Source organism: Ambystoma mexicanum, chromosome 6q (assembly GCF_040938575.1).
Source record: "Ambystoma mexicanum isolate Mex_15411 chromosome 6q, UKY_AmexF1_1, whole genome shotgun sequence".
Lineage (NCBI taxonomy): Eukaryota > Metazoa > Chordata > Amphibia > Caudata > Ambystomatidae > Ambystoma > Ambystoma mexicanum.
In genome coordinates, this window is record NC_090937.1 from 1,134,942,234 (window position 1) to 1,134,955,339 (window position 13,106).

At 43.8% G+C, this 13,106-nt stretch overlaps 1 protein-coding gene across 3 annotated transcripts in view; it reads left to right on the forward strand.

Moving 5' to 3' along the window:
• GABRG1 (gamma-aminobutyric acid type A receptor subunit gamma1) overlaps window positions 1-13,106 on the forward strand; it is a 916,720-nt gene that overhangs the window by 626,659 nt on the left and 276,955 nt on the right. For all 3 annotated transcript variants that reach the window (XM_069631726.1, XM_069631725.1, XM_069631724.1), the window contains exon 5: window positions 9,214-9,296. In XM_069631726.1, the coding sequence (XP_069487827.1) occupies window positions 9,214-9,296 (83 nt within the window). The remainder of the gene's footprint in view (window positions 1-9,213; window positions 9,297-13,106) is intronic.

Here is a 13,106-nt window from a genome sequence, read left to right on the forward strand (position 1 = left end):
GAAGGGAGGCAGCATGGGTGCTTGTAGAATCGAATTGTCATTGTCCCTACCACCCTCTTGTATTTGGTTCGATACCAGGATACAAGCTTCAGAGGCTTCCCAGTCATTTGAATAGGCGGATGACCCCACATGAGCTTCCCCCTTTTCCTCAACAACAGAGGGCCTCACCCTTACTCAGTCGTCTAATGTGCTCATTTTTGCCGCCACTTTTGCTTTTTTTGCTTCTCTCTCCCTTTCGTTGTCCACTCATTCTCTTTTAATTCAAAATGAACGGGCCTCATTACGAGTTTGGAGGTAGCCATGGCATTTTTAGCGGCATTGCTACCCCCAAACCCGGGTCTGGGTCCCGCAAAAGGGGACTTACCAGGCCATTCCGACCTTTGAGAGCCCGGTAATTCCCTTTCGCGGGACCCGGCACGTCCCCATTCCCATTTGAGCCCTGGTAGGGATCAATGGGAATGGGGAGAATGCTAACAACGGACCCCTTAATGACGGGCCCGTTGTTAGCATCCTGGACTGCTAGCGGGTCCCGCTCTGCACGTCTGGTCTGGCCAGGCGTCCAGAGCGGGACCCGCTGCAGACCTCGTAATGTGGCGGCCCGGAATGAACGGTGTTGGTCCGTTACCGGCACCGTTCATTCCGCGGCCGCCAGCCTCGTAATGAGGCTCAATGTCTGAGGAGATGCAGGTATAGCAAGTGTCCACAGTTGCCGCCAGGGCCCCCCAGATTCTTCCTATAAGAGAACTTTCTTTTACTTTTCTTCTGCTGGACCACTCTCATGGCCTTTTTCCTTTGCCTCCTCTCCTTTCTTGGATGGTAAAAATCCTCATCGGAGTCTAAACTCCTGAGGAGCTGCTGTTTACACCCTCACCTCCTGAATTATGTCATCCCTCAGGTTTCCCTTGCCCTGGGGGTTTGGATTATTCAGCACAGTAATCTGGGCTTCTTGCTCAATTATGCTGGAGCCCTGTTTGTGCAAATGCCATGCTTCCCTCGCCATCTCGTCCTCCTAACCATCAATAATCATTGAGGAATGTATCCCTGACCTCACCAATGCTGCCTCAATTGCCTTGAGTATCGAAGCATTTCATCTATATCCTTTCAAAACTATGTACAAATGACTAGGACCTCTTAGATAAGGGAGTGGATTTCTGCAATTTCTGGAACTATGTCAACCTCACTAGTAGCTGCCTCAGTGGCAGTATCATTCAAAGAACTACTGCTCGAATCTGCAAGTCTTTGCGGTCCGGGCAGGCAGATAGACAGGATCCAATAATATTCAGGAGGGGAGAAGATCTCATATCCTGCACTTCTTTTACTCCCACCTCCATTGCCTCCCTTTGGAGGCTATAGCAAAGATTGAGGAGGGATGTATTGTCAACGGGGGGTATTGATTTTAGCGACTCACCTCGATTGCCAGAATTTTCCTGAATGTTAGACTTGCAAGGTAAAACTGCCTAACTTTCTACCCTCCTCTATAAGCTGGAGCACTTGAAAAAAAGTCATTATTTTGCTAGTTGATTTGAATAGGTCAGTATGAAGGCCCTGTAGGCAACCTAAACTAACTCCTCACGCCTCCTAAACCTATGACTATCAACTTCACTCTCACAGCTAATGACCCAGCTGAATACCTCACTGCAAAATGTCTAAAATTAGAGACTCTTTCCTCACCTTCCTCCCATCCCATTCTCCTACATTGTAAACTCCACCTATTCTATCATCAGCCTCTGTCTCTATCTCCCACTTCAGTCACACTAATAATGAAGAGGTTCCATCTCTACTGATGAAGGTTAAACCCATTTTGTGACTCATCATACCCTCTTGCCCCTTTAGTGAACTCTGACCTCGCTGAACTCTTCAACCTGTCCTTTGACTCTGCTTGCTTTCCCTCTATTTTCAAAACAGTCTCGGTTATCCCTCTCCTAAAATAGCAAGGGGCTAACCCAATCCTACCGGCTAACTATCGCCCTGTGTCTCTCCTTCTGCACTACTCTAAAGTGCTTCAAAGAGTTGTGTTCAACCACCCTACACATTCCTTAGACATCCATAACCTTCGAGACTCCCTACAAGCAGGTTTGCGCTCCTGTCATTCCACATTCTTCTCTTTCCTGAACTCTCCTCTCATCTCTCTATCAACATTTCCAATTGTGTCTCTGCCATTAAATATCAAATGACTTTGCACTTTCTGATGTTAAACTCTACCAAAACAGAGGTGTTCTTCTTCCCTGCCAAATACTCTCCAACTCTTGGAATGGAGGAACACATCAACCTCCTAAATATTAGGAAAATCAGGAACCTCCTCTCAATACAAACCAGCGGCTCTTAAACACTCTCGACTACTGTTCCAGCATCCTCTTTGCTCTCCCCAACTATGCTTTTTGTCCTCTCGACAAGATCATTAATTTCACTACCAAAACTCTTTCAACTCTCTCACTTCACACCTGCGTCCCTGTACTATCTCCAGGGCTGGATGGCTTGCAATGCAGAACAGGTCCAGATTTCAATTTCTTCTCCTGGTTAGCATATCTATCCAGAGCAAGGCACCACTGTATCGACCCTCCTCTATAAAACTCTACAAGCCTTCTCGTAATCTTTCCTCTGTCTCCTCAACCTCCATGTCCTTTGCCTCACCTACAAACTACCTCTGTCCGTCACTTTCTCTGCCTCTACTATAGCACTTCATCCATCATGGTCACATCACTAACACAGCTGGCCGTACCACCTACCTGGACATAAAAATTATGAATGCTGCTTGTAAGCTATGCATGTCCACACATGTATTGTCCCTGCTTACTTTTCCATTTACTCCCCTCCACAACCTAGTCAGGATGTTACGGAAACTCACCCTATAGTAAGAAGCGCTCATCTTTCTCTCAATTCTGATTTGTTATCTATTGTATGTTATTTTGTGAACGAAAGAGCATTGTTCTGCCAGGTACAATTACAAGGACCATGATAGGGATCCTGTAGTTATGCTTAAATTGTCTTTCCCACAGAAAGAGCAGTTTTTTCTTGGCTTATAACTTTGGGACCGTTTGACAAATCAGCACAAAAATTTGCAAAAGAAAGTATCGACCAGACTCTGAATTTATTTGCAACATTGGTGCGGTTTAGTCAAGAGGGGGCATCAAAGTTGTAGAGGGAGTTCCAAAAATGTAGAAATCCGCATAGACATCAAATGAAAAATGTACAGACCAAACAATTGGACGGATTTGCACTAAACTTTTGCGAGAAGCGTCATGGTCCCAAAAGCATGCTTTTGCATATTTGATGTTAGTCCGTCCAGTGAATTTTTTAAAAATAAGCAAAGCGTAGGTACAAAAAAAAGTGTGGCATCTCGGTTTGGTCCGCAGACTCACTTCCTGCTTCAATTTACACAGATGCCTCTGAGCCAGTAGATAATAGGGAAGCTGCATAACGTACTTGGACATCATACACAGCCACTGATTGGTCAATTGAAAAATGTGCAGTGCTTCAAATCCTTTGGAATGGTTTCCATGTTGGATTTGCAAACTGCACCCATACTCTACAAACATCATGGTAAAAATATTCAAAAACACAACATTAAACTTGTCAAACAAATGAAACAATCTCTGAAGTGGAGAGTGTGATGAGGATGAGATGTTTCCAAAAAAGGCAAACATTTTGTGTTTTCTTCTCCAATGTCCGGAGATGCTCAAAAATTTGACAAATGTTCAAGGACATCCATGCATGTGTGAAGAACAGTTTTTGGACAGCTTATAACTTTGATTGCATGACATTTAGCAATAAAACTATAGACCCAACTGTGAATGTTTCTACAAAGATTGTTGCAGTTTTACTAAGAGGGGCAAAGTTGCAGGGGGTCCCACAATTTCGGGATGGCTTATAACATTGGCACCATTTGACGAATTTGCACAAAAGTTTGCAAATAAGAATAAAGACCCAAAATCTAATGTTTATGGAGGGATTTTGTCAAGAGGAGGCGAAATTGTACAATGAGTCCCTACATTTTCAAAATTGGGTTAGGCTTGAATGCTAAATTCTGCTCGCATTACAGCCGAGGTGAAGGACGGATTTGCAGTAAACGTGTGCGTGGAGCAATGCTAAGGACACAAAGCATGCTTTTGCAAATGTGTCCTATGTTTTATTTTTTGAAAAGTGTCAACAGGTATGTACAAAAAATTGTGATGTATGCCCCAGACAATCTGCCCACCAGCCATGGCCCCTGGCCACCAGGGACCGGCTATGTGGTTAAAGTGGACAGTTAGCGAGAGTGCATTCAGCTTTGGAGGCTGCTGGCACCCTTGCTGTTTGGATTTGCTCAGCTGTGTTTGAAAACTGCTTAACTAATCCAGTTTGCAGCTCTTAAATGACTGTCCACGCGTGTGTAAGCATGCGTTAGCAGGTGAGTGCTAAGTAGTGTAGTCTGCATGTTCTGGGAGCCCTGACCATGAGTAAGCCATATTTAATTCAGTGCTTTTTTTGAATCGCTCATTGACAAAATGAGGGATAAAATATCATACGAGAAGCGGGCTCATGGCTTTTGGTCTCCCACGAGCAAAACACACAAGAGCAGCAATATGTCTGTATTAAATCTAGGGTGTGAGCACGGGAAAACTCCTTTCACAGAGTAAATAGTCGATTCAAGAGTTCATACTGACCCATCCCAATCAATTGGCAAAGTAATGACTTTTTTCCAAGTGCTCCAGCATATAGAGGAGGGTAGAAGGTTGGGCAGTTTTACCTTGCAGGTCTAACATTCAGGACAATTCTGGCAATCGAGGTGAGTCGCTAAAATCAATACCCCCAGTTGACAATAGATCCCTCCTCAATCTTTGCTATAGCCTCCAAAGGGAGGCAATGGAGGTGGGAGTAAAAGAAGTGCAGGATATGAGACCTTCTCCCTTCTTCAATATCATTGGATCCTGTCTATCTGCCTGCCCGGACAACAAAAATTTGCAGATTTGAGCGATAGTTCTCTGAATGATACTACCCCTGATGCAGCTGCTAGTGAGGGTGATATATTTCCAGAAATTGCAGAAATCCACTCCCTTATCAAAGAGGTCCTAGTCATTTGTACATAGTTTTGAAAGGATATAAATGAAATGCTTTGAAATTCAAGGCAATTGAGGCAGCATTGGTGAGGTCGGGGATACATTCCTCAATGGTTATTGATGGCTAGGAGGACGAGATGGAGAGGGACGCAGGGCATGGATGGATGGGGTGAGAGTCAGAGGGTGAGGTAGAAATCCATTCTTGCTTGACTTAGAGAGAACTTGGGAGTGCTCAGGGCAGAGAGGAAGAGTTTCAGGTTCCCATGTGAGTGAGTAGCCTTCCATTTGCGCATAAGCTGATGCATGCCTGTGCAGAGAGACCATATGAATGGGGTAACCCATGGTTAAGAATGATAAGACTTAGGGGTGGACGTTAACAGTTGGAAGTGAGAGGATAATGAGGCATATAGTAGGAGTTGGAAGTTGGAGAAGGCTGCTTAGTAGAAAAGACATCAGATGGGAAGGAGGAGAGTTAGAACTGTGGATCTGAGAGAAAGAGCGAAATGGCAGAAGGTTTACAATGGAGTGATCGGATAGAGATGGTAAGACTGTAGTATCGGTGGCTGAGAGAGAGATGGAGATGAATAAGGGATTCAAAGATTTGCCCCTGGTGTGGGAGGTTGAGTAGTTAGGTTATGGATCGAGAGGAGAGTGTGGACACTAAGAAAAGACTGAAGTTCAGATTTCTGAAAAGTGGTTGGAGATAGAAGGTTAACGCCACCTCAGAGAATAAGGTGATGTTTAGTGAACGAAGAATCAAGGAGTGGCCCAAGTTCATCAATGAATAGTGCAAAGGGACGAGAAGGGGAAAGGCTGGAGTTAATGTGAACCAAGTGAGGTGGAGCAATAGTAGATATGTTGAATTTAAAAGATGTGGTAGAGGACTTGACATTGGAGTTTTGTTAGGCATTGAGGCAGGAAGAGTAGGTGCCCAACGCCTCCCCCTCTGCCAATCAGACAAGGAGAGTGAATGAAAGATAGTTTTGAGTCGTGTAGGTATGTGCTTTCGTGTCACATAGAAATTCAGAATTCTGCATCATCACTTCGTTTGGTGATGCCTGTGTACGTTTCCACAGACATCCACATACATGTAATAGTTCAAAGAATATACAAGATTGACAATATCATGTCCATAGCAGCAGCCTTGAATGAATGCAATCTGACTATGCAGAGGGGTCAGTCCGCTGGATACCACTTTCTATTGGAGAAGGGGCCAGGAAGGCAAGGTGAAGATTGAGGAGGGACAGAATCAGCAAGGAGAGGGGGGCTCCACTGACTCCCCTGACTGTCGAGAACCAATGCAGGAGGAAGAGTCTGAAATAAAGATAGCATAGTAAACAATTGGAGTGTACGTCCTTGCTTGCCAAAAAATTGCCATCCCTTTCCTGGGAAACCTTGCATATTGGGCTTATTTTGTAAAAAGTGTTAAATGCATGAAAGGGGATCACCAACAATAGCATGTATGTGGTTCCACTGTATGCAATATTCCACATTTACAAAACGTACTGCAAATGAGTGTTAAAACAGGTGCAATAACTAGTACAACTTTTTCAGCACTATTGGAGGAGATCATGTATAGTGGATTTGGAATCCACCTGCTTTTACCAGGTACACAAGTTGTCATAGGAAGCCATTGATGTTACCCCTGCATGAGAATGGCATGTGAATCGGAAGGCATGGTGGACACCTATGTCTGGTTTGGTACCCCCCATTCCACCTTTAAAAAAAAAATACCCTGGAGCATAACAAGGTGTAATGATGGGCATAACACATTTTCAACTTTCGCTGCACTCTAGGACTTGTAAAATTATCTCCATCATGTCAAGTCTGATAAGATGCAGGGACGTCATTTAGGGGTTTCCAGGGGTCGCAGCTGCGACCCCTGTGGTCTCCCTTGCTAACCCTAAAAAAAGGTTTTTAAAAAAGTGTCTTTTTTTAAATGCAAGCTACTCTGCTGTGGCCAGCACTGTGTGGCTCTTTGCTTCTGGAGTGGCTGGCTTTCTTGATGAGTCTTCTTAAACTTAAAATAAAATGAACAGGGGTTCCACAAGTCTAGCAGCAGTTACCCTAAATAAGAAAGAATCTGGAATACCAAATAATGTGTCTTTCTGGAATTCTGTACAATAATTGCTAGACTCATTAAAGGTTTATTTCAAGCACACTTCAGGGGGTGAGTCAATGAATCAACTAAGCCTTTCATGCTTCTAAAATCAATAAATGAGTAGCAACACATGGTGGGTGATATTGTATGTATATTTTTTCTATATAAAGCGCTTAAGCGTAAGTACTGTATAATAACACATCATTATCATGGACGTCTGCTTGCATTCACAGTAATTTGGTAATATGGACTATTCACACTGATGTTAATGATGCATATGGCGATCAATTCTTGTATGAAATGTATATCACGTTATAGTGATATCGTAACCATAGTTTTTGTAGTGTACAATGCTATGTGATGCCACTTCCTGTTTTTTCAAGTGGTGAAAGGTTGCATTCCATCGCTTCCCACGATATCACTTCAGGATGGGGTCAAATAACATCACTTCCTGTGATGTCATCAGAGGTAAAGGGTCATGTGATGTCACTTCCGCAACCCCTGGAATTTTGGTAAAATGACGTCCCAGATGAGATGCATCATGTCTTGGAAAGGTTTGCAGAAATGAAACAACAATGGGTGTTGTGCCTTAAAGCATCATACCTTAACAGCCATTAAACCCTCTTCAATCTGAGAGTAGTAATGGCAACTTTCGCATCTTCAGTTCCAAAACGAGCCGAGCGCATCCTCTTCCCGCAGCACTGAGTTCCTATGAAAAATCAGAGCCACCGGCCAAAAACATTTTGTGATGGGGAAAGTGGAATTGATGTGCGCCACCAAACAAGTCGTACTGCATGGGTACTTCGCTTGACGCGCATCGTCCTGTCTACCTCATGTTGTCAGCCGCCATCTGAATCTAAATGTAGCGCACATCAATACCAACCTGCATGACTGTTGCACAGTCTACAATGGTGTGCGCAAGGAAAAATGTCTGGTCACACAGAAAAACTGCATCGAAAAAATCTGAGGCTGGGCTCCCGCACATCTGCCAGGCAATTTAACAACACTACTTCAGCAAAGAGGCTACCATCACATTCCGGGTGATACCTGCTGATGGCGTATGCTGGGCCTTGCTCCACCACCCGCAAGCAGAAATAATATGCTCCTGATTACCTCGGTTTACCATTGTGCTCTACTCATATTTGGGACCTTGGATATTCTGTTAGCTTTATATGAAAATGCTTAGGTATTCAGGCTGGCCTATTTGAAAAGCAATCTTGTCTCTCACATTTCTAACACAATATGTGTCTTCACATACTTTCATGATCTTCCTTTTTGGGTTAATGTTCACACAATTATAGAAAACGAGTTCTGCGTTTTGTTTATCTGGCAACATTTTCAACCATAAACCATTTAAAAAATGTTGGAAAAGAACCCTTTCGCAACCTAAAGAATCTTGAGTTTTATTTGTCATGTTATTTTACATGGATGTAATCTTATTCGAAATTAGGTTTAAGTTCATCTGTTTGATTTCCCATTCACACCCGGGTGGGGGGAGGCAGCCAATCAGGTGGCTAGGAACACAGGCTTGATCTGCCCCTGTAAGCCCGCATTCCAAGCCGCCTGACAGGCGTCTCCCACCTCTGCCATCTTCCCCCCACCTCCATCTCATTTTTTAAATTTGGTATGCTCCTCCCGCCCCAAACTTACCATATTGCGACTTCGGCGGCCTCCATGGAAAGGGAAGAAGAGTTCAGTAAGGAGCCCCTCTTCAATTTCTGTGTGGCCATGTTGGTAAAGGATTTTCGGTCGTACAATGGGACGCCGCACACGTCGCGTTGTAGGAAGGAAAATCTTTTTTTTTTTTAGCACCTGTGTCGCTGCTTTGGTAACTAGGGGTGCTAATGGCCTTAACACGCTCTCTGGCGGGCTGGATCAGGTGTTATCAGCCCGGGACTTGAGTTTAAGGCCGAACCGGAGGAAGGGCCTTTCATGCAGGCCCCGGGCCGATAACACCTGATCCAGCCCGCCAGAGAGGGTGTGAACACCACAGTAAAAGCAATACTAACACTTTTGCAATTGCACCGAGGGATCCATCGCTCACTGTTAATTCGTGTCTCTTTTGTTCTACCCTAGGTTGACAATAAATGCTGAATGTTACCTTCAGCTTCATAACTTTCCGATGGATGAACACTCCTGTCCACTGGAGTTTTCGAGCTGTAAGTATTCAGCGTTTTTTTTTTGTCTTCCTTTCACAATAAAGGTAGATCTAAGAGTACATTACGATAAGCTACGTGTTTTGTATGCAAGCTTGCAATTCTTTCTGTCAACAGGCAAAACACATCAAAATAAATTATAGCAAGAAGAAAGATGCTATGGTCTCAACTGAGCTGTGCCTCCTGTAGCCGAGTATGTTTGGAAGTAAATCTGCATGGTCACATTAACATGATATATACAGGGCATTCTAGGAAGCCAGGCCAGAGAGGCACAGCTCATCAATCTGCTAATGCCCAGCATCTCCAGTCATAATTAATTTCCAGATGTAGAATTGATGGATAGCGTAGCGTCCACCCATGCACACCATGCCAATGTAGTGGAATTGTGCACTACTATTAGGGGAAACATTGAGTATCATGGCAGTGTATGTGACCAAGGCACGCACTGCTTTGATGAAATCATTCTTGGAATTGGTTCTTTATAACATGCTTAATACCGAGAGGTCTCTAGGTGCGGACCTGGGGATCGAACCTGTGTGTCTTAGTGTTGTCTTACTTTGAAGGCGAGCGCGTTGCCACTGAGCTATCCTCCCGAGATCCTCTCTTCTAGTACAGTTTCTTCAACTAGGCACTACGTATTGATTCAGACTGTATCAAGTGGATTCTAGTGAAGAGGCTCACTCTGATGCATTGCAAATTAAGCATACCCCTCACATTCAGATTAAAATATTGCTTGCGTTTGAAGTCTGACAATGTGTGCTGACAAGTTTGCTTGCTGAATTGACCAACGCATCCCTGTTTATTTGCCATGGACTCCATGACAGAATGCTGTTCTGAAATGCAGTGGTGATTCTTCTACTCTACATATCTAGCTATAGGTGCTTACACAAGCACCTATTACGGGCAGTTGCAATGAGATTTTATAACTACACGGCCATGACAAGATGTTCTCAATGTCCTTGTTCCAGAGTCCACAAATGCAGTTCATAAGTGGTCGGAAACTAAAGGCAAAGTGTTTGTTATGGTCTGGGTAATGACTATGCTGGACACAGGATTGCAGTAAGGCCTTTAATGGCATATGCAGGTTACAATGCACTATAGCAGCCCACTGTCCTTAAGTTCTATGTCTGCAAGTGCAGTAAATAAGAGACATTAAAGTAGGGAAAGACCAACCTAAGTAACAGAGGCTGGTGAAGGTACTGTAATCACTGGGTCGAACATTTTGATGTTAGTTCTACTACTAGACATTCAAAGTCAATAGTGTGATATTGCAGGGGTAACATTTAGCCACTCCTGTGTCACATTATTTAATGAACAATGCAAATTGAAACTCCTGTTTTCTGCCAGCAAGAAGCAATCATTCTAAAAGAAATAAAGAAAATTACTGCGGAGATGGGCTATGCTGGTCTTTCCCAATCACACTACTTCTGTAAATTCATATACTCGGTAGAATAGCCATCCAAATTGCACCTATTTAAGTGTCGTCAGTGAGGTTATTAGATGCATTTTACATGCTTGCCATGTGCCTGCCTTTGCCAAAGCAATCCTTTGCAGAGAAAAATATCAGGCGTTAACTCTGACTATAGTAATATTACCAACATGCATAGTTCCCAAGTATGAGCCACCAGCATGCTGAATGGCTAAACCATGCATGCATACTTGACAAGTGAATGACTCTGCCCCTGTCTTAAGGTATTTTCCTGAGCTCTCTTGTAATATTTCACTTCTCATTATTACGCAAGTTTCCGATGCAGCTAAGACTTACCCCTGGCATCCTACACTTAAGGAATTAACTGAAGACTCTACTGTGATACAATGGGGTTTGAACTTTAGGAGTATAAGCATGAGAAGGGGGCTATACCACCTGCTTAGCACCCACACTTCCACATGGCAAGAGTGATCTCAATCGTAAAGGTACAACAGAAACAGTTAAGATGTATACTTTACTGTTCCCCTTTTGTGGAAATGTGGGCTGAGGGGTGTGAATGTGATTCAGTAGCAACCCAAACAGCAAAGTATAGCAGTTCAGAATAATGGAAATGTGCAATAAAGGTTCTATAACAATATATATATATTGCAGTTAAATACACCATCTGCAAGAAAACTAAATAGAAAAACACAGGACTTAACCCGCCTCTTTGCAAAGCGAATATGTGGATAGAAATTACAACACTCTGGGTAATGAAACAAGGCATAAAAAAGGCAATAATGAACCACAATGATGATAAAGAGAATATGTACTTGAGCAAAAAGCGATGCATAGTGACCTAGCCAATGTCTGGGGCCCGGAAAGGGCCTTTTTGTGATGGGTGTGCCCTTTGGTTTCTGTTTCCCAGGTCGGCCCCTGCTGGAGAGGATGTTATTAGCCCTTACAATAAGGTTCAAAAGAGGAGGTGTAGCCATCCAGTCTCCTACCCTGGTCATTGAAAGGGCCAGTCTACCAGACCAGTCTCTTGGACCAGAATACACATCAACCTTCAATGGCTAAGCTCATAGTGCTGACACATACATGATATCAAATACATGTGGCTGTAATAAGTATAAGGGATGCTAGCTCCCAGACTCTAAACTCAGGTATGGCTTATATTTAAAGTTCACAACTGCCACCAGGATATTAACTCTCATAGTTATGCAGTTTGTGACCAGAGGCGCACAGCTTAAATGAAACTCCTGTGCTACAATGACCTGTCTGCCACTGCAGCAGCCAAGAGGGCACTTGCGGCCTGACCCTGTTCTGTGCCACGGAAGTGCAAGGGCTACAGCTCAGGCAACTGATTCAGTGGGGCACAGGTGTCAACTATGCTTTTGTCATGGAGTCTGTACAGCAGTGAAATATTGCATTTCTTCCCATTAGGTTCCTATTAGGTTCACCATATATAAATTCCATGCATGAATACATACATACATGCATACATGCGTACATACATACTTGTTTAACAAATCTTACAAAAATACAAAGAGATCCGGGCATGCCTGGCATGGCTCTGCCCCAAACCATCAGAGCCCCTGGTCTATCATAAATGTGACAAATGTCATTTCTAACCAGATTCCAACCTGTGAACTGTACGCACTGCACATAGAAATCCACAGCACATGCATTAACCAAATGAGAAAACTCACACCGACGTTTAATGTGCTGACATAGCTGGATAATGTTCACAGATGCACAGCAGTCTATAACATCTTTCTAACCTATCCAGCATCAAACACGTCTCTCCTTCAACCCCCACCCTTTCCTGAAGTTAGTTATCAATTTATCTTCACTTGGAAAGGAAAGCAATGAGTTACTTGATTTAAGAGTCCGAAAACATTCATGTCCACGATATGGACCATTCTTAAAAATGAAATGTCTAAATGAGACTGGAATTGCGTTGCCTTAAGGTTTCGTTGGTATTAGCCTGTGGCGCTGTGTAGCAATGTGCTTTGTGTGTGGATCAGGTGATGTGGTGTCAGAGGTTCTGTGGTGATGTCAGAGCTTCTGGGGTGTCTGTGGAATGTGGGTCCTTCTGTGTTCTAAGGGTGACCATTGTCACTTGGCAGACGGGAGCTGGCTGCATGGGTGTTCTGGATCCAGTGTACGTATCTGTACGTCTTGTCTTTGTGTACCTACCCTCCTTCCTCGCTTCTATGTGAACCCTGAGTGTTGGCAACCAATGGACATTAAAGTGTGCAGAGTGTACTTACGTATGACGGTCTGGCTCCCGTTATTTCACTGGCTACGAGGTTTTGAGGCAAAAGGTCAGGAGCTGCTCAGGGGGGGTGCAGCAGAGCACGGACACTGCCCCAGGAAGACCTCTCCCACAGCCACGAGGT